The following is a 27,387-nucleotide window of genomic DNA, read 5'->3' on the forward strand; positions in this document are numbered from 1 at the left end:
ATGCCCTCACTGCATGGCACTTCCCTTTACTCATGTGCCAGCTCTCGTTCACCGCATCACCCCAAGGGGGATTTGTTACCATATACATGTGGTAGTGATGTGTGTGAAAACACTAGGACTGCCGTGACATTTTTTTCCTCTTTAGAAGGTTTTTTCCCCCATGCATTGTATATACGCCCATTCATTCTAGGGCTATCTATCTTTCCATTGCACACTAAGTAATACACTCTTTGTTGTGTGCATTGAGCTTCCTTCGTCTTCTCCAAGCTGTGTGCGTTTCCTTGCAACCCTAATTCCAACAAATGACGACGATGACGATAATGATTCTCCTGATAAAAAAAGGGCAACTGTGGTCATACAGAGCAAACCCCAGATCAACCAAGGAGCAGTAATAACAAACTACAGACAACTAAGAAGACCAACTTGATTAGACTCAAATGCCTAGGACAATCAAAACAAAAACCAAATGGAGTTAGCACAGATGGATAAGGGTAAAGATGTTCAAATTGAGAAGGACTTCGATACCCAGCCCAACTCTTTTATTTTAGTTCATTAGGAGGCAATGAGAGGATTGTTGTATGAGTGCATTGTTGGAAGTCTCGTATTAAGTTTGAGAGGCATAATGGATGTGTGTGAGCAAAGGGTAGAAGAAGGGAGGTTTTTTCCTTTGCCTCCTTCCTATGATCAACCATTTCCCACAAGACTAACTCCAACAATGTGACCTCTTATAACTGCAAATCGATCGTATCATTGCTTTCTACCACTATTTGAGAATCTCCATTTCTCCCCACTACCATCCCAATTTTGATAGGTGTCATCCTCTTAAAACCTTTTCACATTGTGATTGCTTGAACTACATGTTTTCAATATTTACGTTCTGTAGGCCACATTTGTTGAGTGATTCGTATATGATACTTAGTAACAAATTTTTCTTGACTAACATTGGAGCAATAATGGTAGTAAACTTTAAGGTTGCCTTTAAAATATCAAGCATGAGGACTCCCATCTTGTGTTCACTTAGTTCCTTCTACCGTGGGGTTCAAAAAACAAGCTGCTTGATTTTTGTGAAACGTGAAGGGGACTATTCTTTTTTGTTTTATTCCTCTAAACAATCACTTAATTTGTAAAGGGGTTTTTATTGCTCCAAACAATCGCTTAATTATTAAAGGGGATGGACCCTCGTCACTATATGGCATGGCCATATGGTTCATAGGGGATCTAGGGCCCAAATTGGGGGGGGGGGGGGGGGGGGGGGGGGGGGGGCCGAGGCGGCTTTAATCTCAAGCGTCTTATCATGCAGTGAACTAGGGGTGAACTAGGGGCGGGTAAACTAGGGTGTGATCATGTGCCATGCCAACATGGGACAACGGCACACGCTAGAGTGATGGTAGGGCATTCGTGTGGCACCTGGGAGGTCTTGGGTTCGACCCACACCCTGCGAGGCGGGTGAACTTGGGGTGCCATTTTTGCCTCGAGTTCACCCTCTAGTTCACCGCACGATCGGACGACTGCGATCAAGGTCGTTCCACGCGCTTGAATTTGGACCCTAGATCCCTCGTGGCTGACCCCGTGAGGGTCGATAAGATTTGAACTTGCACCGTCTACAGCACCCACTTAATGACGTGTACAGGAAAGGTTTTGGTAGGGGTTTAGGCGAGGGGGGAGGGGAATGTCTATGGCGAGAGCTCTGCTTCTGCGAGCGCATCGTTCTTTTTGCTCGTCAGCGGCCTTTCAAAGTTCTCAAGACAACGGATATCCTCTTTTCTTGCGTGGCCTGTGCTCGGCCGCCACTCCCGCTGCAGAATCCGATGCCGCACAGCCCGTCCCAGACATTGCCGCAAACCTCATAGCCGGCCATGCTGACAGTTCTGGAACCGCCCAATACGCCCAGCGAATCGGCTCTGCTGCAGGTATACTTCCCATTTCATACGTTCAAACTTTGGCCTTGTACATGATTGCCAATGATAGAGTCTTTTAGAAGGCCAACACACAGGGTCTAACTAAAATGGGCCCACTCAGAGGTCAGGAACTGAGTGCAATTGCATTACTTCTTCGAGGTAGGAATGGGTCAAGGGTTGGAGGTGGGGGCCAAAGCTCGCCTGTGGGGGCTCTAAGGAGCTAGCATCTTTACTCTCAGATGAAATTTTCTGCATTGCAGGACATCTGATGTCCGACCAAACTGCAGGATTCTATGCTAGCAAGAATTTGTGTTTAATAACACTTTTATTAAACCCCCTGGGCTTTGGAACGGGGCAATGAGTGTTTGCAGAGCTTTTAGAAAGCTAACAGGAGTGCCTCACAGAACCTCTTAAAATTTTAGTGGTGTTGTTGCCTGTTGTTTGGGTCAACTTGTTATGAAGTCTACTGTGAATGCTCACTATGTAGGCAAATGTGATTCTTGTAATAGTGGTGTTGTTACCTGTTATTTGGCTCAACTTGTTACGAAGTCTACTGTAAATGCTCACTATGTTGGAAAATGTGATTCATGTAATAGTGGTGTTGTTGCCTGTTGTTTGGGTCAACTTGTTACGAGTCTATTGTAATTGCTCACTATGTTGGCAAATGTGATTCTTGTAATAGTATGTGGGCGCTATATGGTCTAGGCCCATGTTCATCAAGACAAAAGGGGTTACACCTGCAGGGTGTATATATGATCATAGATGTTTTATATGAGTGAGAGATGATGTTGGCGCAAGGGGTTGCACAGTTGCGGGTATCTCTCAATTGGAAGCCCTTTAGCATCTGGCTGCAGTTGTCTTTACAAGATGATAAGAGGAGGCTTACATTACGACGTGTCTTCCCCTACAAGCTGAGTGTAATGCGTAGAGGAAAAAACTAAGTGGATTTTATTAGGATTGAGGAACATTGTAAGTTATTCTCTACTCACTGTCAGCTGCCTGCATTTATGACCAGGGAAGTTTCTGTGCCTCTGCAGATATCAGCAAATGGATTTATTTGTCGAAGCTCTGATAGTTTTGTGATTTTTGTAATAGGTTATCTTGCATTCTCATGACTATTGTAGCTATTTGCTTATTCCTCATTTGAGCTCTTAACACCCATGATTATAGCACGCTCCATGAGGGGACCTCAGCTGTCAGCTTTGGGCAACATCAAAGCGTTTTTCTCATGGATATGGCTTTTTGTATAGACTGATGCTTTGCCTTTTCTACATTTACCATGTGAGTAGTGTTGCGTAATAATGTTTTTATTTCATGCCCATGGAAAGCTACAAAGGGGATAGAATGGATTGGTGGAGGGATTAAAAGCAGCCTTTCTGTTTCTAGAGCGGGAAGGGACATGCAAGGTCCATTGGGTGGCTGGCTGCACACAGCAGGGTCACAAGGAGGGGATGGTCCAGACAATGGGGTGGTCGTAATGGGCGTCTTGGGGTTGGCGTCCCAAAAATGGGGGACGGCTAGGAGATGTGCCAACAGCCTAATCTTTGAGAAAAATTGGCTAAAGGCAATTTATTTTGGGGCCTTAGAAGCAGTCTCTTGCCCTTCACAAGCCTCAAGCTCTCAAGATTCACGCTCAAAGCAAGCCCAAGTTTGAAATGATGGTCACCTTGCAAGTTCAAGGCTCAAGCTCCCTTTCTGTCTCAAGCCCAAGCACCCCAAGCGCAAGTGACACTCAAGTACCACCTTTCATGCCCAAGTTCCCAAGCTCAAGTGACAAGCCTTCTAGTGATAAACAACGAACCCCTCTCTCTCTCTCTCTCTCTCTCTCTCTCTCTCTCTCTCTCTCTCTCTCTCTCCATTCCTTCAATTTTCTCAATAAAACAATGTTTCTTCTCTTCATTTCTTTAATTTTCTCAATAAAACATTGTTTTCTTGAGGAAATTCTCGTCCCTTTTCACGAGAAACATTGTTTTATTGATGGCTAATTTTACTACGTCGGAATATCAAGAGTTTCGATCTGGACGAAAGGAGAAGCTAATTCCTTGATCAAAACGACCGAAAAGGAGAAGCGAACTCCTTGATCAAAAGAGCAGAAAGGAGAAGCTAACTCCCTAATAAAAAGAGCAAACTGATTGTCGCTCGTATCGTCCCTCGGAATTTTTTTTGAGCTAACTTGAATTGTTTTGCAGATATGCTGTAATCGCGGACGATTGCTCTCTTTCAAGAAGGGGAGATGTAACAGACTGTTGACGTGTCAAAGCCTAAAGAATGGAGTCAACTTACAAAAGCTAGCCGAGGGGCCTAAACCCTAAGAAGAGCAAGTAACAGAAGAAGAAGTCCTACCAACTTACGGGGACCCCATTCGATGGGGCCCCAAGTGACAAAAAAAATTAATAAAGCAGTATCCGAACACACGCCAAAATTGATGACGTGGCAGATTTCCTAAAATTGCGCTGACATTATGACATGGTAGGTTGTACGGAATTCCACATTTTGTGCTTGTTGATGACGTGGCAGGTTCTACGGATTTTTGTAAATTGCGTTGGCAGCTTTTTTGCTTTGCTTTTGGACCAGAAGCTTTAGAGTTTTAAAGTCTTTTCACTATAACTGCTTTTCAGGCCTAGGGCCTTTAAATATGAGGTTAGGGCTCATTCTTTGGCATGCTTCTTGGAGAAGGTGTAGAGTTTGGAGTACCGGCTTGTATTGTGTTGATGCAATATAAAGAAACACCGAAAGGGGCGCCAGGGTTTGGGGCCAATACTCTCCGAGGTGGAATTCCGCCACTCCGTTTTGCGTGTCGTCTCTCTCTTTCATTTCAGTTGTTATTGAAGTGTTAAAAGTCTGTTCTTTTCTATTGGCACGTGGTGCGAGTCTTGTGACAATTACTCTCTTTTAAGAAGAGAGTCTGTCACAAACTGCTGACGTGTTGACCCACTGAATAACGGAGCCACTGTGTATGTCACCGGCCGAGGGACCTAAACTCTAAGAAGCAGAAGTAGCAGAAACTGATGACGTGGCAGCTATACAGACTGCTTGGATTTTGCGCTAATTGCTGACGTGGTAGCCTGTACAGAATCTTGCGTTTCATGATGACTGTTGACGTGGTAGACTGGACCGGATCCCATGTTTCACGTTGATTGCTGACGTGGTAGATTGTACGGAATCGCGCGTTTCACGTTGACTATTGACGTGGCAGACTGTACAGATTTCCTTGATTTGCTGTTAGGTGTAGCGGAATGAATGTTGTATTTTCTCAAGATTAGTGATCTTTATCGTTCAAGGTTCCTTTTAGTTCTTTAGGGAAAGAGAGAGCTTTCCGTCTTGTAGAGTGCTGTGGTCACGAACAAAGTGAGTGGATGTTGTGCGTGCAAATGAATGAGACTGAGAGAAGGAGAGAGAAGAGATACGAGGTTGTAAAACCCTCCTCCGAAGGCCCCACTCTCGTCGGTGAGATTGGTCTACTTGATTGCACAAATGCGTACAATGCAGATGCAATGGACCGATGCAATGGGACTATGCCGATGATGACGACGATGACGTCGACGGCGACTTGATGGCTGAAATCTGTGATCTTCTAATCGCTGAATTCGGGGACTGTTTCGGTGTCTGAAAATGACTGTTTTGGCTGCGTTTTTATGGCTGAAAATTGGGGCTTTGCCGGGGTCTTTGCTGAAGGTGAAATCGCTGATGTTCTTGCTCCATAAAGCTGCGTTTTAGGCTGATTGTACTTGCTGCAAAAAACGCTGCCAAGGCTGAGTTTTGCTAGCGTTAGTGCTCGGCTGAAAACGCTGGGAAGAGCAGCAATGTCTGGCGTTAGTAAAAACGCCCAGGCCGAGGTTGGGAGTCGTGGGAAAAACGCCAAGATGGGAGTGATGATGGCGATGATTGCTTGGGAGGAATGCTGGGAATCTTGTGTTGCCGCGGTAACTGCAAGAGGAAACACCGACGGAGTTCTTTATCCAAAACGCTAGGCTCTGGGGGGTACTGCTGAGAAGTGACCTGTTGAGCGGGAAGCTCCTGCTGCCTCTTCTGCCAGAAAGTGCTAACTTGGGTTTGCTTATATATTAACTTAGCAAAATTGCCCTACCTACTTTTGTTGGAAAGTCACTTAAAAATAATAAGTGAAAATAACCAATAAATAGGAAAATAGGCTAAATGCACTGAAAAATTTCCCTAACTGATGCTAATGGATTCTGATGGGAATTCCGATGATCATGCTGTGTGCAACCGGAGGATATGCATCTATGCTAAGTGACTGGGCATGCACGGTCTACGAATAGACTCACAAAAGTGCCAGATCAGTGCTAATCTAGACTTGACTTGACTTGAGTGAACCCTGCTGTTGTGTAGCTTGTCCACGGACACATAGGGTTGGGATGTGTCACGTGACATTTGCACTATTGACGTGGCAATTGTACGGATTTTCGTAAATCACGCTGACAGTTTTTGGGCATCTGCTTTTGGACGAGATGCTTTTGACTTTGAAGGCTTTTCATGTAAATTGCTTTTAATGGCCAAGGGCCTTTAAATATGAGGCTAGGGCTGATTCTCTGGCATGCTTCTGGACGAAGGTGCAGAGGATGGAGTACTGGCTTGTACTTTGTTGATGCAAAATAAAGAAATATTGAAAGGGGCATCAAGGTTTGGGGCCAATACTTTCTGGGGTGGCATTTTGCCACTCCGTGTCACGTGTCGTCTCTCTCTTTCAGTTCAGTTGTTATTGAAGTGCTAAAAGTCTGTTCAATCTGTTCTTTTCTGTTTGGCACGTGGTGCCCGTCTTGTGACAGAGTCTATTGAAACCTTTCAAGGGGGAGGTGCCAATTGACAGGGAGCCTGAGGAGCAACCTGAAGTGGAACAGAGTGAGGAGATTCTCGTTCTGGAACAGATACTAGCTTACCAGGAAAGGAAAGAGCAAGGTAAAGTGAACGGCGGTTCTTAGTCAAGAAGTATTCGGCATTGGATGCAAAGTGGATGGAGGAGGAGGACCTAGCAGATACTCCTCGGATACTGGAACTTTACCTTGAGGCTTTTGGTCTAGCTTTGACTATTCCAAGAAATCTCGGAGATCAGCAGGGTTGAATTTGGTGCAGACGGGAGTGCACAAGAGGAGAGTCACTGTCACAGACGGGAGCGCATAACAATATAAAGTATTCTCAAATAAATGAAATTTATCACTTAATACTGAAGCCGGAGGATATAGAAAGAAATAGAGAGAGCGAGAGAGATAGAGAGTGAGAGATCGACACGGTACCAGGGACTAGACCCCCCCTCGTAGTATCTTTATTACTGAGGAGAAGTCTATACAAGCACTTCAACCGAACGTATTACCACGTTCGTTCTAGAATAAGACCTTATGGTTCCCGGAAGCCTCATCTTCCATCCTCAAGGCAAAGCCCTATTCCTAGGAACTTCCGTTCCTTATTCTGAGTCCTCGAGAATCTAAGTTCTAGCCTCGGGATTTCACCTTCCAGACTCAAGGCATGGCATCCTTGCAACTTTTTTCTGACTCTACTTCCAGAGTCTTCTTCCTGCAGAACAACTCTGCTTTCTTGGACACGAAGTCCTCCTTGGGAGTCTCAAGTTCCTAATCCCAACTCGAGAGTCTATCAATATCAGATTCGTGAATTTACTTCCCAATCTCGGGTACAAAACCCTTGGGCTGATCTGGCTCTAGCTCCTCAGAACGCTTTTCTCCTGCAGAGGCTTATGCCTTCCTCTGCTCCTACTCCCTCACGAAGAGGAAGTACACCTGCAAACAAATACTCAGTGATCATAACAAGAAAAACATTACCTTCAAAGCTTTGGCGCTTGAAACGCAATTCGGTTCTTGAAAAACAATTCCCCGAGAGAGTTCTCACAGAGGAAGTGTCTCTTCCAATCCTACACACAGAAGAAATGCGCTCTCGGGTTCCTTCTCATAAATCAGCCCCGTCCTCGTAGTTTATGGGCTGAAAACAGAGAGAAGCAGCAGCTTGTCGCGATGGAAACACGCTCCGTAGGCACTTCTTCGCGAGGGAACTCGCGCATTGGGTCCTGGCCACATCTGGTACACTTGGGGCAGCCATAGGACTCACCGGCGGCGTCATCTCCACTGCTGAGATCTGCAGCAGCCCATCCTCCTTGCTAGCGCTGGCTTTCTTCCCCCGGTGTGAGAGAGAGAGGCTGCTTTTGTGCTCCTGGCAGCCGGTAAGAATAGGGGCGACCTCGCCTGGCACGAATAGGGGAGGGAGCGGGGCGCCAAAGAGATGGAGAGAGAGATCACTTGGGCTGCGCCAGAAAGAGAGAGAGATCGTACGCTGCTGCTGAAAGGCAGCGCTGGGTTTTTTTGTGATTTATTTTAAGGGTGGCTGCCCACTTATCAAGTGGGCGACGGGTCTATTTAAGAATTTTCTGAACCTGCCCAAAAACCAATAAAACCTTATAAGTTAAAAAAAATGCTTACATAGCACTTCCTAGGCGTCCGTGGATGCAATCTCATGCACAGTTGCAATGCAGACATAGACTCCCTCGCAGGAAAGCATGTGCTTTCCCAAAAAGCAACCTGCTTTCTTAGAAAGCACCCGTTTTCCCTCAAAGTTTCCTATGAACCCATCTTCGTTCAAGTGCTTGTTCATCCTTGTGCTTAAATCTAACCCAGTTCAGAATTTCCTCCTGACTATGGATATTCCCTTTCCGATGCACTTGTCACCCACCTTGTGATGCGTCCTTTCCTATTGAACTTACAGTACAATCTCCTTTGCGATGCTCTATGTCAATCATCCTATGACGTATCAGAGATGTCTGCTCCCGGATGGTCGAATGCTTCTTCCCGATGCTCCCCGTCACCCATCCGATGTGACGCATCTGAAGTACCCATTCCTGGTGGCCTTACAAATATTCCCTTTTACAGTGCTCTCGTCATCACTCTGAATGACACACTAGAAATATCTGTACTCGGATGTCTTCAGTGAGAAAAACCCTCTCACTTAAAATTCCAATAATTCATATAGAATTATTTTTTTGTGAGATAAAGCCAATCTAGCAACAGTCACTCTACTTCTTTGTCACAGGTTACCCAGATGGAATAAAGTCTGATTTTTCTTTGGATTTCAGGGATACTGGTGGACTTACAGTATTCTTTTGGATGACTTTATGAAAGAAGTACTTCGACATGTAAATCCCCGAAATGAATTTGATTTACTTGTGCTCTTTCATGTGAGTCGTGTTTGAGTGCATGTTTGAAAGACGAAATGACTGCAGCATTTGGGTCTTGAGATTCTAGATGAGATGGACGTGATAGCAATAAGAATTAGTCAATTCAGACATTCGTGAGATCTGGGATAGATCTAGATGCTATCGCTAAACACGTTGCCGATACATCATGGTCCGATATCTCGATGTACTTTATGTGATTTGATTTGAATGTGATTTGAATCTTCAGTGACTGTCGTCTTTGTGTAAGTGTTGGATTTGTGTCGTCTAGTGCGTCGGTACTTAGAGTCGGTGTCTATTGAATTGGTTTCTCGCTTATGTTTGATTTTGCAGGCGTAATTGAGGGCAATTACAATTCTTTCTAGAGGGGGTATGTCACAAAATGATGACGTGGCATGTCCAATTGATGGATATGATGGATAAAATTACTATTTTATAAGTTATCCCAACTTATGGGGGTTTCGTCCGATGGGGCCCATGGGGACATAAAGAGATTAAAGAAATTGCGTGCAACTATTGACGTGGCAGATCTCCACAAATTGCGCTGATGTGGCAGGCTGTACGGATGTCCACAATTTGCGTTGACATCATGACGTGGCAACTAAACGCGCTGGCTGTTTTTGGGCCAGATGCTATTGGGACTTGACGCTTTTGAACTGCCTTTGAGACTTTGCTTTTGGCATCCCTTATACTGTTTATAAGAGCCCTTGGAGCCTCACTTTGCAGAGCATCTGGACGCAGAGTCTGAGAGTAGAGGTTCCTCGAGAGTTGTACTTTGCAATGATTAATGATAAAGAAATACCGAAAGGGACGCTAGACTTTGGGGCCTATTCCACTGGGCACGGAACTCCGCCGGTCTCTCTCTCTCTCTCTCTCTCTCTTAAAGTTCAGTGATTTTGAAGTTTCTGTTGAATGTGTTGCTATTGATTTCTTGCTTGGAGTGTCCAAGCGTGTTACACCTTCTCAATTTATGATTGGTGCATTGTATATGGAGGTATGCTATTGGCTTGTTCTTTAATACTTCTGCATGCGCCTAGCTCCATTGTGACTATTTTATTCATTGTCCAATGTGTTAATAGTATGGAATTAGTTTAGTTACTGCTTTGTTTCCGATGTTCAAGGAGGGCTTGAGTGCCTGATATTTCTCACGAGTCTTTTAGCGTGTTTATGATTGAGGGATGGATGCACCACCCTTTTGAAAGGGGAGGCAAAGGGAGGGGGGGTGAGGGTGTGGGGAGGAGCTTGAGTTATTTCTGAAGGTCTGCGTGGAAAGTGAATACTCAGCATATTACCGGGTTGATACTGTATAGCGTTTCAATTGTTGCTATGATATGAAATTAAGGAATGAACCCAGAATTGTGTCAAATTGTAGCATAAATGCTGAGCATTGGGATAGACTCAAAGTGGTGCCTTCAGATCCTTTCTTTTTGTATGCAGTACTGTCTTCCCCTATAGCAATTTGAAGTCACATATTAATGTTAAATAGTATGACTGGATCAGGTGTGCAGTAATGTGCTTCACTATGTTTTTCTGATTTTTTGTAGGGCCTGGTCATTTTAGACAGCTGAGAGCTGGTGGGCAGCTTGGCGATCTAGTTGTTTCATCTCTTGGCATTGGAACATTCGGGGGCAGTGAGACTGAAGAAGTAGACATAGATTACATTAAAACTATAACAAGGGGATTTAACCTTGGCATCAATTTTATAGACACGTAAGTTATCTTGTTATCCAAGTGGCTAAGTTATTCAGCAGATTGGCTCACTTTGCTGTATATCTGTGATTTTGCAGAGCAAGTAATTATCGTAGTATGCATAGTGAGCGAGCAGTGGGTCGAAGCATTGCAAAAGCTATTGATCAAGGTATCATAAAGAGAAACGAAATAGTTGTTTGCACCAAGGGAGGGTTTCTATCATTTGATTATAGAGAGAGCGTCGATCCTCGCACATACATTGAAGATAAGTATGTCAAAGCTGGACTTTTTCAGTGGGAAGAATTTGTAGGAGGTGTTCACTGCCTCTCTACACCATTTGTTATGAATCAGGTGAGAGAAAAAACGGTTTAACAATTTTTGCTTACAAATAATTTGGTACTACTTGTTTTATGTGACAACTCTCAATTGCCAACTGTTGCCAAAGCATGTAATAGTCTGCTTCACCCATTGGTTGAAAAGAAAGTCATCACAAATTGTATTGACATAAATTGCGAGAGTCTCATGGGTAAAGTGGTACCTGGGATGTTGAGATGGTTGTAAGGATGGTGTGCCTCCTTTTCAAGCCACTGAGAATGTGAAGCTGCACGATTCACCCCTACTCCAACAGCACTCCCTGAAATGGTGAAACTTGTCACATCAGCCATTGTGTAATCTCATTAAATAATTCACTTTGCTGGAAGACAAAGGAAGGGGCTGAGAGCTGAGAAACTGGGACATTTGTGGTACGGTCTTTGGAGGAGCATTCAGAAAGCTACGGGTTTTAGCCATGCAATGGTTCCCCAAAATGTCAAGGTGGCCTCAGCCCTACTCCAAAGAACTCTCTACCCATGTTGCAGGGGCACCATGATTTCGACCTTACGTCAACAATGCTTGATTTCTCTGGACTCAAGTTAATGAAAGTGGTAAACTTGTCTCCTTGAGTTAAAAGAAGTCATTGTGGGGTACCATTGAGTTTTGAGAGCATACACACAACCCAAGAGAAATCTGTGAGTGATAAGATAGCTGGTTCTAATACCAATTTCACAGGCAGTGATAAATATGAGAAAGACCTGTCTCACACCACTTACGTGCACCTTTTAAGTTGCATCAATAACTTGGAGAGAGCGGGATGGCAAGATCGTTTACCACTTTGGAATGGAAAGATTTTTCTGAGCAGATTCGTGGGGTCACAGCAGTTAGCATACCCTATCTGGTTCCGACAGATGCTATAGGATTTGACTTCAGTGGAAGCACAGGAGTGGTCTGCCTTCTTAGGCAGGGTATAACCCACTACCAGACGTCTGTTCTAAGATTGGAGTAAGTGTGCTGAGATTATTTCCTCATGAATGATATTGTCAGACCTTCGGATGACACCAAAGGTCTTGGTATCTATTCTCTTCTGTGTCGCTTCGGAGCACTCAACTTTCTACTATTTAGTATTGCTCTTCAAGAACATTAGTTGTTGCAGATACTTCGATTGGACTTTATAGGCTTTGTAGGATTACATTTAGGCGTTGATCAATCTCTACTTTCTTGTAAGGATTTTTCAAGAGGGTGCTGTTACTAGATGGTAAATAATTGTTTCTTTTCTTTTTTGTGTAGAAGCAAATAAGGTGATTTGGTTTTTCTTCTTTTCCGGTTTTCTTGTGTGCCTTGTGTTTTTGCGGGTGTTTTAGCCTCTCTTATAATTCGTAAATTCAGACTATTCTGACCTATGAAGGTGTATATCTGAGTGGCTTGGTAGAGGGTCTTGAGCTATAGAGAGTTTTTAGGGATCCTTTCAGAGTATAGGCCACGTGTGGGGCCTTGTGTTTCTCCTATTGCTTCACTTTAGGTAGCTGAGTGTTTCGTCCCCAAACATCAGGATGGGAGCTTGCAGTATGTCCTTCCAGTGTGAACCTGGCCCTTAGGTTATGAAGTCCTATAAATAGGACTTGGGTCTCATTTGTGAGACATCTTGTGTGATCACCACACTTGGACTCTTGGCCCTTGGCAGCTTTGCCCGTACACCTGTACTGGTGTGGGCTTGGTGGTATGGGACACCGGCTCTTGTGGTAGCCCGCTGGCTGCAGGATCGAGGGTGAGCCCGTATTGGCTCTATGGCTGGGAGGTGAGCCTGATGTCCTCTCATTACGTGTGTCTAGTTGTGAGTTTGGCTTGTGTCATGTCATGTGTGCAAGATGGATCCGGCGAGAGACTAACATTGGTAGCAGAGCTTCTTCCTGCTCGTATGCACGACATGGAGACGTGCACAAAACCACTAGAGCTCATTGGACTGTGATGGCCCAGCTTGACAGGTTCTCTCAACTCTCCTATAGGGTGGTATGGGACACTACTAGCGAGAGAGGAGGGCAAGGGGGGGCACATGCTAGCCGGTGGTGGGAATCTGGTGAATTTTTTTCACAGATTCTCGTGCGTGGGATGCTGATTGCTGGGGCAGTCACATGGATGCTTGGTGTGTCTTTTGATCTCTCCGTAACCGAGTATGTTTGAGGGTGTCCTCGGGAGCTGCCACTCCAAGGACTTGATAGCACCTTCTGTAAACGCGTCTCGGTAAGAGAATTTTATTGCTCATGGAGTATATCATTTCCAGGAAACGGAGATGGAAAAAGTATGTTACATTTGTGCATCATGGTAGTTCAGCTTCCATGCATCATGGTGTTCCGACCATTGTGTCTCATAGGCATTATTCCTCACCCTATGAGGTCAATGACGAAAACCCAAGACGTGCAGTGGTGTGCAGAGCCGTTGGCTGCACTGCTGTATGTAGCCTGCTGGGCCGCTGGCTGTACATGCCACGTCAGCACGCACGAAGGCGGCCAGGCACGCAAACGGTCAGCTCAGCCAGGTGTGCAGCTCGAGGGCGGAGAGTAGGGGCGACACGACGGCGGCCATGCAAGGCAACGCGAAAGCAGCTACATGGGTGGTTACACTTGCGGCGGCAAGTCTGCGTTGGCACAAGAGGGTTGGTTATGCGAGGGCCGCAAAGTTCTCAGTCGGCGCTCGTTAGTTTAGGAGCATTAAGGGTTTTTCTTTACCCTTCCTTACCAAAGTGGCCGCCCACTCTTTCAAGTGACCAGCCCTATTTTTAAATAGGTACAAACTGTCCCTTTTTTAAAAATCAAGTCACTTAAAAGGCCGGACAAAGTGAGAAACCTGAAAATTATTCATGAAATGAGTAAAATGCAGAGTAAATACTCGGGAAGGTTCCCCGCTTGAGGCAGTTAGCCCTGTAGGGTGGTTAGTCCTTCCCGCCTCTCCTATTTAATGCGCCGTAGAGCAGGAGCGTTTACTTCATTATCATCGCTCTCTCTCTCTCTCTCTCTCTCTCTCTCTCTCTCTCAGAGGATTACCGCCCCTCCCCCACCAGACACTCAGAGGGGAGTGACACTCCCACAGGTGGAGGTGAGCCGAGCTAGACGACGACCACGAGTCACAGGCTACAGGGGCGCGAGCTCCCACCACCGACAGATCGAGGAGATCCGAGCCCGGGAGCGCCGTGCCACTGAGGAGCGAGTGGCCCAGATGAGGGCCGACCCGACAGCTTTCATCCGGGCAGCCTTGGCACCAGACCCGCCCATGTACCACATCTTACATCCCCCCATTAGTACAGGATGGAGCTAGATAGCTTGATGCATTCTCATGATTGTACTACCTTGAGCATATAGACATGCATATACCCCTATAGATAGAGCTCCATCCCTCCTCAGATACCCCACTACCTACATTCAGTTCAGTTTTGTATCAGTTTTGTTTCATTTGTCTTTCCGATAGACGGATGACATACACACCATGTACATTTGATTTGTCTCATAGGCCGATTTCGGCCTGACATAGACGTTAAAAATCTTTCTTTCTTTCTTTCTTTCTCTCTCTCTCTCTCTCTCTCTCTCTCTCTCTCTCTCTCTCTCTCTCTCGCACAAAGGTCTTGTGCTCCCTCTCTCTCTTTTGCTAGTGCCATTTTACTTATTTGCTTTATGTCTTGGGCGCTGTTCCCCAAGCGAGTCTCTACGGCATACTCCCGTATTTACCCGCACATCCAAGCGCCATGGCGTCACATGACGCTTCTCCGCACGAGAATGGCGCTGTGAGCACACATCAACTAATGGAGGAGGGCCTCTTTCTCCTCCTGATTCCACACACACGCATAGGCTTCGTCTCGAGAGTTCTTCTTTTCCGCCATTTGCCTTTGAAACATCTCTCGTTGCTATGCTGCAGTAGCAGTTTGTAGAGATGCAGAGACAACTCGTGGAATTGTGCTCTACGCAGGTCTCATTTTCGCTCGTCACCATGGGTACTTTGCCTCTTCAGCTCTATCTTGACCTCTTCAAAGGGGAAATGAAAGAGCGCGAAGAGATTGCTAGACTCGTGGTTGGCGAAATGGACCGCCTTCTTCGATATGCATCGTTTTATGGATGCCCAACGTCTTGGGCAGCTTCCGTTCATGCTAAAGGGGAAGGCCTACTCTTGGTGGGCTGCGCTACGACCACAACCCACAACTTGGGCAGAGTTTCAATCGATCTTTCGCTCTCGCTTTGTGTAAGTCGATAGGATTGAGTGTTTCAAGAAGCTATTTTGCTGTGAGACGGGAAAGTGAACTATGGACGCTTACTCACAGGCCTTCAAGGATCTTCTCCACAAAACGAAGGCTCTCGATGACCCTATGATCATTGTGCAGACGTTGTACCTCTTCGGATTGCCGCCAGCATATCAGAACGAGGTTTTACGCAATCCGTCCACTTCTATTGAGGACATCTATAAGTTCGCCAAAAATTATAATAATACTTTGGCGGCTTCTGAAGGTGGCCCGACGGATGGGCAGACTTCTCACCGTGGTTCCTTCACGTCAAAATTCAAGCGCTTGAACGCTTGAGCAGCCACCAGTCAATCATTGGACCTTATGGGGAAAAACCCATGAATGTCAGCAAATCAAAGGCAGCTCATGTGGAAGATCAAAAGAAGAATCATTGTTTCGCCACCAGACCGGCCACTTCCGCGGTGATAAGGCGTCCCCCAAGCAAAAGAAGAAGGCGTCTACCTCCGCATCCGACGAATACTTTGGTAAACGCCTTCAACAATCCAGGTATTTTGTCTTTTTCTAATTCAGAGATTTTTCATGTAAATGCATGTAGTTGCCACGATCATTGCACTAGCTAGTATTGAAGGAACACAAAGAATTGTATTGTAAAATGTCTCTTTGATGGGAGAAACCATAATACAAAGCCTTTTGGAGGGGGAACCAGCTCCATGCAAATCCGGTCCTCAACTGATTTCAATTGCTTAATTTCTCTTTCTTTTGAAGTATTGTTCATGCTATCTAACTAGGTGTTATACTTTTTGTTGCTCTCTCCACCCAAGCACTCTTGTTATTCTCATTAGGAATCTGTTCTAATGAAATGCTCACTATGTTCATGCTATTTCCCGCTACACACAAGTTACTAGGCCATTAAATGTTACATTGGTAGTATGCCAAGCAAACTAACTGCGAATTTTTCCGCACGGAGTTGCTGTATCTTGGTCATGTCATCTCGGCTGATGGCATTCGCATCGAACCCGAGAAGGTACGTGATGTGTTGGATTGACGCATTCTTTGCATGATCAGGCAAGTGAATTCCTTTTTGGGTTTTACGGGCTTCTTTCGAAAAGTTATCAAGGATAACGCTTGTATTACCGAATTCTTTACTTATTTGTTAAAGGGCGTCCAAAGCAAAAAGCGTAGTGTTAGTTCGTTGGTTTGATGGACCGACGAGCTTGATCAATGTTTTCGAACATTGAAGTGACTTGTTACTATTGCACAGCTGGTGCAGATTGTGGATCCAAACAAACCCTTTGTGGTGGAAATAGATGCCAATGACTATGCAACTGGGCTGTCTTATACGAGGACGGACGGCCAATAGCATTTGAGTCGCCAGCTCACAGATGTGCAGACACATTATTCCACACAGAAGAAGGAATTGTTGGTGGTCATTCATGCCTTGAAGGTTTGGCGCCATTACGTCTTTGGGGCCCACTCTTTGAAATATCTCTAAGATCATCAAATTTTGTTGGAGTGTCATGATGCACCAAGTGCAGGACACCTTGGTATACATTGTATTTTGGCCTTTGTTGGCCGGTATTTCTATTGGTTGCACATGAAAGCTTTTGTTGAAAAGTATGTGCGAGAATGCTCGCAATGTCACCTCAACAAAGCTGAACGATAAAAACGCGTTGGGCTATTACATCCTTTGCAAATTCGTGATAGCAAATGGACAAGCATTTCTATGGATTTTGTAGTTGGATCACCCGAAACCAACCCTGGTCACGATGCCATTTGTGTCGTCGTCAATCGACTCACGAAGATGGTGTGATTTATTCCTTCACGTTCCACCGTAAAGGGCTACGAGCTAGCCCAGCTCTTTGTGGAACATTTATACAAACTATATGTTTTGCTCGACGAAATTGTCAGTGATTGTGATTCTAAATTCACAGGCAATTTTTTGGCAAACGGTCTTCTAAAAATTAGAGACCCACCTATGCATGTCGTCCTCAGATTATCCTGAAACTGATGTAAAGACCGAACACACAAATTGAACTGAAGTAAAGACCGAACACACAAATCAAACCTTGGAGGACATGCTACGAGCATGTCTCTCGACATCAATCTGATTGAGAATGTTACCTCACAGAGATTGAGTTTGCTTATAAGAGTACAAGGCACTTAGCTACTGGCTATAGCCCGTTCATGCTATGTACAATTATGAGCCGAAACCACCAATCTCCACCGGATTCAAAGGGACCAAGATACAATGAGTAGCCGATTTCTTACACGATGTGCAAGAAATGCTCCAAATCGCAAAAGAGAGAGTAAAGATGGTACAAGATCGTGCCACTTTTATGCTAATCAGCAGCGACAACCCCGCGAACTCCAGGAGGGCATGTGGGTGTACTCCAAGGTACCGAAGGATTCCGAAATGATTCGAATTGGTCCATGCTCAAAATTATCTTCTCGTTATTGTGGTCCATTTCATATTACAAAGAAGACAATTGGGGTTTCTTATAAGTTGGACCTGCCTCAAGGCATTGCTGTACATCCTGTGTTTCACGTAAGCCGTTTAAAGGAATGGCTAGGGCAGGATGACTTAGTGATTCCTCTCGAGCAAGTCCCGAACTTGGAAGACACCACCCGTTATGTTCCACTTGAACTCGAATCGGTTCTCGATCAAAGGGTTCGCGAGTCTCGCAAGACTTCTTACCCCAAATATTTGATCAAGTGGAAGCATGGTCGTGAATCCCAAGCCACTTGGGAATCAATTAGATCGTTAAGGAATCTCTTTCCCTGTTTCATAATCGAGGACATTGCTGAGGACAACAATTAAAAATAAGGGGGAAGTGTTATGCCCCTAGACATCAGGATGGGTGTCTGTAGTATGTCCGGCCAATGTGAATCTGACCCTTAGGTTATGAAGTCCTATATGTAGGACTTGGGTCTCATTTGTGAGACATCTTGTGTGATCACCACACTTGGACTCTTGGCCCTTGGCAGCTCTGCCCGTACACCCGTATTGGTTTGGACTCGGTGGTATGGGACACCGGCCACCGACCCTCGTGGTAGAGGCTAGCCCGCTTGGCTGCAGGCTCCTAGGCTCGAGGGTGCGCCCGTATTGGCTCTATGGTTGGGAGGCGAGCTTGATGTTCGCTCATTACATGTGTCTAGGTGTGAGTTTGCCTTGTGTCATGTCATGTGTGCAGGATGGATCCGATGAGGGACTAACACTAAGCATGCTTTATGCTAGGATTTGTCCTTGGTTGGCCACTTAATTTGCATGGTACATAGGGCGCGGGCCACTTAGGGTGCTTGTATGGCTAGTGTTTGTCCAAATTTGGCCACCCACTACCAATCTTTCCTATCTCATGTGTTTTCTAGGGTCGTCTTTGTTGAAGTGCATGTACTTGGCTTGGGGCTTGTGAGGATTAGGGGTGCTAATCCTATAATTTTTTTTTTCCGAGAAAACGATCCTTCTATTAGTTACTGAAACTGCCCATGGGGCTACAACTACCTCTACTAGAGAGGGCTACAACAATCATACAAGGAGACTCTCCCAATGGAAAAACATCATATGTATAATGAGGGATAAATCAGGAGATGGGAGGATGGAAAAGCGAGATAGGTGGATGGTAGTGCCATCTGAGCACACCCTGCACCATGGTGAAGAAAGGCGAGGGTGCCAGAGTCGAAGCAACACCTCTCTACGCTCCCGCATGCGGACGAAGCTGCCCTGGAGTCTCTCGACTGTCCCCGAGTGTATGGATTAGCTCAAGCCAAAAATCTCGAATAGTCTCCGCTCAAAGATGCGGAAGCTGTGGGCCCGCCATATGAACCAGAGTGTTAAGCCACAGACTAGCTCCCAAGACACCTCTCTCTCACTGCACCACTCCTGTGGAGTAAGCTCTGTAGCAGGCTGGAATTTAGGTCGACCTCCCTGTATCACTATCATCTTGTTGGTGGAGGATAGCTCAAACTGCAGTGCAGGGCCCGTGAGAGTGGACCAAGCAACTGCCCCCCAGGTGTACTGTCGTGCTGTGGAAAAGAGCTGGCATCAGCCGACGGACCCGAAGCCACACCTACTGTGCCATAGGGCAGTCCCAAAGACAATAACGCCGACTCTCCAAAGGATGGGCACAAGCTGTACATGCTGCCGAGAGGCCACTATGTATAAGCCAACTCCCCATACTGTTGTAGCTCTATGTGCAACCAACCACTGGAACAATGTGACTCGTTGCGGTTGTCTGGCGTCTCACAACCTCGCCCAAAAAGCTGACAAGAACTTAGCGTGAGACCCTCCTCTTGCCAATGAGGTGCTGCAGCAGGACGAGCCTCTCTCCGTGCTGCCAGTATGTGACGTCCCAATCGAAGAGTGTACTGAAAGAAAGGGACCCTTGGGCGGTCGGCTGAGGAGAAAGGGTCCCTCCAAAACCACTCTCCAGGATCTTACTGCACTCGAGCCCACATCCTCCAGTGGCCTGTCTCAAGAGCTGTTGGGTTAGGATCTATGACACAAGTCCTCCCACAAATGCCCACAACTCGGATCCTCTGAAAACAACACTCTGCAACCAATGGGGCATCTACTGAGACTGTGTAATCGACCCTCACCCTGTAGCTCGAAAAACATGGAGGGTACACTCTTTGAGCAAGCCAGAACTGCGATGAGGACCTGTAGTCTCGTGAAGGCCCCCATCCATCTGGGTGTTGCTGACTCGCCTCCTACTTGAGGCACTCTAGCTCTGAGCCACTGAGGCAAAAACTCCTTCTAGGACTCCGTCCTTGGAAGCAGTCCTTTGACAACAAACTTCCCAAGAAGGGCTCTGCTGTGCTGTGCTGGGTCTATGATCCCCAACCCCTCCTGAGAACAAGGTAGAGTGATGACCTGCCAGGCCACTTTGGCCCGGACTATCTGAGTGTCACGCCATGACCAAAGGAAGTTCTTGATTAGCCTCTCTACCTGGCTGATGGAGGAGCTCAAAAAGATCCAACAAGAAGTATAATAGCCAACAATACCTGGTTGGCCACTACAACCCTCCTTGCCAAAGAAAGTCGTGCCGAGCTCCAATGTTCCTCCTGATGGACAAGAGGAGGGGAGCAATGTGCTGCTCAGGAGACTAGTCCAAGCCTACTTGACAACCCAAGTATCGAACTGTAGTCCTTGGGGGGATCCATCTAAAACCCTCACGTGACAGCCAATTAGGCGTAGGAGCACTGTCTTCCTCCAGTTGATCAGTGCACCTGATGCACAACAAAATGTATCAAGAGCTTGCTCACACTTGTGCAGGTTGGCCTCTTGGCCCTCCAAGTACAAAGCTGAGTCGTCTACAAACTATCCAGTAGCTCATCACCCCGAATAAGGAGCACTAAGCCACGCAAATCAACCTGCTGTGAAATCGAAAATCTGCTCATCGCCAATGCATGGAACAGAAAGAGGAAGGGGGCAAGAGGGCAGCCCTGTCTGACCGAACGTCTAAGCATGGAACGATCTCCTCTACCTCCTGCCAAAAGCTCCTGACTGTGTGCACCTTTGTAAAGAGCTGACACACCTCTGATAAAGGCATCTGAGAAGCCCATCCTACGTAGAGTGCCCTCCAAAAAGTCTCAGCCAACTCTATTGTAGGCCCTCTCAAAAATCGAGAAGAAGTATCACCATATCCTCACCAAGGGGGCGAGGGCTGATGCCTCCCAAAAGGTAAAGGTGTTGTCAAGGATACTGCGCTCCTTGACAAAACCTGTGTGGGTCCCATGTATAATGCTCTCTAGAAGTGGCTGAATCCTCAAACTCAGAGCCTTGGCAAGATTGTTGTAGGCCGAGTTGAGGATGGCGATGGGCCACCATTGCCGAATCTCATATAAGGAGCCACCCTCCTCGGGAATGAGGTAGATGAAGCCCTCACTCATGCTGTCAGGTATCTCTCTTGTGTGTAAGATGTACTGAAAAGCGATGCAGAGGTCTGAGCCAAGCAAGTCCCAATACTCTAAGAAAAAACTTGGAGTCAATTTCAAACCATCCTCATCTCGACAACTACCACGGGGAAGTGCTTTGAGGGCCGCGTGAAGCTCCTCTAGCTGAAGAGGCAGCTCAAGCCTCTGGTGCATTTCCTCAATCACAAGACAAGGCATCTGTGTCCAAACCTGCTCTTTGCATGCATCCTGACGCTCTGACGGAGGCTCTCCTAACAACACGTCATGGTAAAAGTCAATAGCAATTGCACGCATGTCCTCTGGCTTTGAAGCAATTGACCCGTCAGGCCTCCTAAACTGGCTGACATTGGCATGCGCATGTCGGGGTCTCACTGCTTTGAGAACACCCCCGTCACTTTGTCATCGACTTGGGTCCACTGAGATGCCTATCGATGGAAAGGAAACTCATGACGCCTCTCCTGTGTGCTGGCAAGCTCTTGGCGAGTCTGTTGCAAATGCTCCTTCAACCAGGGATTGTCTGGGTGCTACTCCTACATCCTCTGCAAGGAAGCAACGCCCTGTCAGAGATGCTGCTGCTCCTCTCTCACTGCAGCCAGGCGGGCCGTAGACTCTTGAAGAAAGAACCGACTAAGCTGAGCAAGTCCAGTGGTCACTCTGTCAGCAGGAGAGTCCTCCGTGTCTAAGCCCTCTGTCCAAAGAGCCACCACTGGCTCTCTGAGCTCAGAGTTTAGCAAGATACTCTCAGGGATGCGTATCATCGTTGCTCTCCCTCCTCTGTCTATCTGTCACTGTGAGGATCATTGGTGCATGGTCCGAAAAAGATGTCCCAGCTAGAATGGAAACTGTCCCACCTAAGTTAGAGAAATGGTCACTAGTGTAGAAGCGATCTATCCGAGATAGATTCACTGCTCCCACTCTGCGGTCCAAACGAGAGAAGGCCAGGCTATCTGGGAGCCTCACAAAGCTAGAGTGCTGCCAAACATCTGAAACCCACAAAGTCATACATAGCCTCTCCCAAGCTATCAACTCAACTCAATGCACAATAGCATGGCTACCTCCAATCGTGTCAGAGGGGTCCTCCAACATGTTGAAGTCACCCCCAATGCACCATTGCGACAGAGACTCTACAACATGAGACCAAAACTCTGCACGTACACTCGCCAGATTGGGTGCATAGATGTTCAGGAAGCCCAAGAGGCAACCCTGAACCTGCATAGTAATCCAGTGAGCCCTGCCAGGCACAATAAGACCTCTGTCCACAATGGCATGCTGCCAAGAGTCTGCAATACAAATACATACCCCTCCCTGATGCCACCAGGTCCAAATGATGCTGACTAGAATGTCTCATACCGCCCACGCAAAAGCTGACCACATCGTCTAATGCGACTATCACACAGATGATGCTCTTGTAGCATAAGAAGATCAATATCTCCTCCCACAAGGCATCGCTGAAGCTCTTGACGTCATAGTTTTTTTCGTACCCGTGTGGTTGCCCTGCGTAAAACGAGTATGGAAAGTGATTCCGTACTCAACAAAAAATTTGGGGCAAATTTTTTTTACCTGCAGTTTTTTGGCCGTGCGAGTTGGGTTGCTGACTCTGTTATGCAGGCATTGCAGCACATCAGTGAGTTGCGAGCTGCGAATGAGCGGCCAACCCATCCTCTCATCCTCTCTTGCTGAGTCCAGGGCCTCTATCTGTCTAGGTGTAAGGAACAATACATGAACTCTGAAGAAAGCTGCCTCAAAGTTTGGTGAATGGTCGCCGAGCAAACGTGTGAAGTCGTAGGCAAAGAAGTCCCAACGACGATGCATGTGGAAGCTCTTCAGTCCACGAGGAACTGTTGCAAAGAGAGACATCTGCACCAAAACGGGGGTTTGCAAGAAAGGCTATCTCTCTCTTGCTAAGCAACTCGTGGCAAAAGTGCTGCCAAGAGATCTCCTAGCAGCCGAGGATGGTCTTGCCCCCTCGGTCAGCTGCAGGGTAGGAGCGGGAAGGAGATGTGGAGGCAGGGGGGCTAGCGGGAGGAGGAGGAGCGGGAGGGCGGGGAGCGGTAGATGGAGAAGGGCGCGGTGGGGAGGCAAAGAGGAACATGGGGATGGGGGGGGGGAGGGGCTGTCGAAGGTGAGGCTGAGGTGGAGCGGGGACCTCGTCTTGCTGAAGAGGGTTGAAACGGTTTCCTATGGGAACCCACTGTTGTTGGACTGGAGCCGGGGGACCACTCTGAGTGTCAGGCTGGCATGGTGGCCCGTGTCGACGCCGACTACGAACCTGCTGCCAGCCCTCCTCCGCTTGAGCCCCAAGCTCGGAGGGTGGCTCTGCTTGCGTACCTTGTGACTGTCTGTTGCAATTGGCCAGCCCTTGAAGGCTACGGCTAAGCTTGCGGTGAAGGTCGGGGTCTCCTCTGTGAACGGGCCTTCGCAAGATGGCCCATCTGACGACAAATAAAACACTGATTCGGGAGGCCCAAATACTCCACGCTCTGACGAACCAACCGCCACTCACCCGAGGTAGTAGGATGACCTTCGCGAGAGTGTGGGTATCTCGAACCAGAACACGTACTGTGGGGATGCCAGCCGCCTTGGCAGCTACAAAGGCTGCCGTGCGAGGTGTCTTCAGGACAGTCCCAATCTCTAAGCCTATCCTTGAAAGGAACGGAAGGTACTCCCTCCTCAAGCCGGGGAAGCAGACTGAGATGGGTAGGTTTGCCTCGTCGACAAGAACGTCGGTAGCTGGGTCCAAACCATGGCGCCATTGTCAAAAGTGTGCCCGAATTGCTCAGATGGCCAGGGGGACTCATCGCAATGACCTTGGACGCCATCTTGGGAGTCCCAAACTCTGGTAGTAGCCACACCCAAGAAACTGAAGATCAAGAATCTTGCCCACCTCTGCTAAAAGGCGGGCCTGGAGAAGATCACACACCTCTCCTCTTCTAGGTTGGCTGCCGTTGATCTTGCAGATGAGAGAAGTCGCTTGGAGGCACTCCACCTCTGCGTGTAGGCTCGCTTGCTCTGTCGACGAGGGAGGAAGTCGGATGGTGGGCTCTGCAGGGTCGGGCGAGGGGGCTTCTGGAGAGTCCCTCTGGGGCGGAGCATGAGCCTCCATCTGTGTCTGCTGCTGTGAGTGGGGCGAATGACCAGAACCAAATGACTTATGAGGAGCTTTGACTGCTAAGGACAGGCCCTCAAGGTCAAGGCGCAAGGAGAAACCGACGGCCCAAGGGGGGGTGGGCGAGGGAGAAGCGGGATAGGGAGCTGAAGGCAGCGAGTTGGGGGGGGGAGGGGGGGGGGGGGGGGGGGGGCAAACGTACAGCAGTAGCGAGCTCGGCTAGGAAACCTAGAATCTGCCCTACCTCTTACACGCTAATCCTATAATTAAGACTTAAAACTTCATACTGAAGATCAAATTGAGACTCAAGAGATTGAATGTGTGTTGATTGATTGAATGAATACTTTAAAACTGAGTCATTTATGACAGTTTACTTGTGCAGACTGTTCTTGATGCATTGTGAGATTCTTACTAGACTTTTGCTAGTGTGTGTGTGTGTGTGTGTGTGTGTGAGAGAGAGAGAGAGAGAGAGAGAGAGAGAGAGAGAGAGAGAGAGAGAGTTGAAATGAATTGTTATATTAACGTATTTAGTCAATACTATGCATGATGGAGCTGATGGTTATATTGTCTTGTGGGTGACTACCATGGGTCTATACCTTGCACTTTCCTTCAAGGGTGAATCTGGGCTTATCCTGGATTCATCTAGGTATATGAATTGTTATATTAACGTCTTCAAAAGGCCAAAGTGACCTATGAGACCGGAAAGTTACAATGTGGTGGATTTGATACAAAGTCAAAGTAAGAAAAATAACAGCAATAACAACATAACATAACAAAATAAATATACTAAGGAGAGAGAGAGAGAGAGAGAGAGAGAGAGAGAGAGAGAGAGAGAGAGAGAGAGTACTTGTTTTTCAGCTGGAGACCAGCAGAAGGAATCTCGGTTTGCAGACAATTGACATATACTTGATACATAATCCAGAGATTGAGCTTGGCATTGTAGCTCGGCAGACAGTGCTCTCTCGTTTGAGAAACTTGTTTGCCGCTCTGGAGCAGGCTGCAAAAGATGGGAAGATATCAATGTATGGCGTCTCTACTTGGAATGCTTTCAGAGTAACGTCGGGATCAAAAAACTTCATTTCATGTGAAGAGATGGTGAATTTTGCCAAAGAGGCCGCTGGTACTTCCTTGCATGCCACCATTTGTATGTGTTTTTATGGGTTTGCTCCTAGCGGCATTATTATATTGTTTTTTGCTTATCTGTTGCAGGAAGTGACAATCACCATTTCAAAGCTATCATGGTACCCTTTAACTTGGCTTTGCAAGATGTTGCTAATAACCCGGTTCAGAATATCAAGGGAAGAAGACTCCCACTCTTACATGCTGCAGCCCATCTTAACCTCAACGTGCTTATTTCTTCGCCACTATTTCAGGTGACAAGTTTTTTCTTTTGAACACTTCTATGTCTGATAAGGTGAAGTTATCTTAAAAAAAGTAACATTCTTGCTATTTCTTTGATGCAGGGAGGGCTTGTCAAAGGTATTGCCCCTGAGGCGAGGGAGAAGTTCCCGGAGCTTGGAGACTCCAGAACACCAGCTCAATGTGCTCTTCAGTTTACCCGTACAACTCCAGGTGTCATGACGACCATCGCTGGAATGTCAAAGTTGGCACATCTAGAAGAGAATGCTGCCATTATTAAATGTCCCGCAAATGTACGTGGCTAAGTTGTGCCACAACCAGTATTTTTGTCAGGCAGCTGAGCGGCTCTTTGTCAAGGCTTACATAGCTGTAAATTGGGAAGAGGGTGGGGAATAGAGAACACTGGTATTTTTGTATTGGGCGATTTCCAATCGAAAGTGAAGGAGCCATTATATCCAGTTGGGTCTTTGTCTTCACCTGCCTCCTTTTGGCCTGACTGGATTTTTTATCTATTCAAGTGTTTTAAAGCAAAATTGTCATAAAGCAATAAGTAGAATCTTGTGTAGCTGTGAGCAGCTACTTATTAAGTATGCTTTGATTTGTGTCTATCAAGCTGTAAAAACAGTCCGCGTTCTTCCCAGATACCCTTGAAGTGTCACCAGTGACAAAGCTTGAGATCGACTGCTTTGGGCCTGTGGGAATCCTAGGACAGTCGAGGTCATACCTCAGAAAATAAGAAATAAATAACTAGAGTGTCCTCGGGAATTGAGCCTGGGCCTTTGTATCATTGCTGAACTTAAAGCTCAACAGGCCTATAGCTCAACAGAAGATGAAAGTAAATGAGCTTAACTCACACAAATGAGCAAGTGAGATTTTTTAAATGGATCTTGATGCGGAGATGGGAGTAGAGAAAGGACACAGTGTCCATTCTCATGAAGTAGGCTCCCCCATGGTTCCCGGCAGAGTTGTGGCACGGGGGAAGGACAATGCCCTTTCCCCATTAAGTAGGCGACCCCGCAGGGCGACCGTTAGATGACAGCAGCTATGGGGGAGCCTCCTTTAAGAGGGAATGTACATTTTTGTCATACTCCGGGGGTCTCAGTTTGTTGGAGGGTGCTTGGCAACTCATAATGTAAGGTCCAGTGGCATTTGAGGTGCAGTTGTTTCTGTAGGTGGTGATGCATGGAATTCTGCTGGCTCTGCAGGTGAAATTCCTAGATGCAAAGAGAATGAATATAAGGTCCCTTTGTGAATCCTTAAACGTGTGAGGTTACAAAAAAGAATGATTGAAAAATTGTTATTCTGGTAAGAAGAAACTTCAAACTGAGGTATGTAAGGAGAAACTTCAAAACAGAAAAAATTGAATTTCTTGTAAGGAGAAATTTCAAAGGGAAGGGTGCATGCTTTGGAAAATGTTTTTTACCATGGCTAAGCTAAAGAAAACAGATGACAAAAAATCAAAAAAGTATTTGAAACTTTGGGAGGGAGCTCTTAAAATCAAGGCCCCACACTTCAAATTATTGAAAAGATCACGGCTAGTCTTCATCACTTCGAAGCCTGACACATTTCCAACACTGGGAGATGCATGACCTTTGAGGTTTCTTCCCTATGGCTTGTTTTAGCAAGGCAAAAATTAGGAACTTATCCTATGTATTATTAGGATTGGATTGCTAGTAGCCTGCAGGTATGCTAGTAA

General features: G+C 46.6%; 1 protein-coding gene and 1 pseudogene across 1 annotated transcript; both read left to right on the top strand.

Moving 5' to 3' along the window:
- Nucleotides 1–1,630: 1,630 nt before the first annotated feature.
- On the top strand, nucleotides 1,631–26,297 carry LOC147416444 (uncharacterized). Its single transcript, XM_086508357.1, has 6 exons — nucleotides 1,631–1,910; nucleotides 10,635–10,800; nucleotides 10,878–11,130; nucleotides 25,191–25,452; nucleotides 25,542–25,705; nucleotides 25,796–26,297. The coding sequence occupies exons 1-6, from the start codon at nucleotides 1,670–1,672 to the stop codon at nucleotides 25,994–25,996; spliced, it is 1,287 nt and encodes a 428-aa protein (XP_086364483.1). The 5' UTR covers nucleotides 1,631–1,669; the 3' UTR covers nucleotides 25,997–26,297.
- LOC147416445 (uncharacterized) lies at nucleotides 11,909–23,231 on the top strand (annotated as a pseudogene).
- Nucleotides 26,298–27,387: the final 1,090 nt, after the last annotated feature.

The sequence above is a fragment of the Adiantum capillus-veneris genome, unplaced genomic scaffold, assembly GCF_014529385.1.
Source record: "Adiantum capillus-veneris isolate H3 unplaced genomic scaffold, ASM1452938v2 Hic_scaffold_970, whole genome shotgun sequence".
In the NCBI taxonomy this organism is placed as follows: Eukaryota; Viridiplantae; Streptophyta; class Polypodiopsida; order Polypodiales; family Pteridaceae; genus Adiantum; species Adiantum capillus-veneris.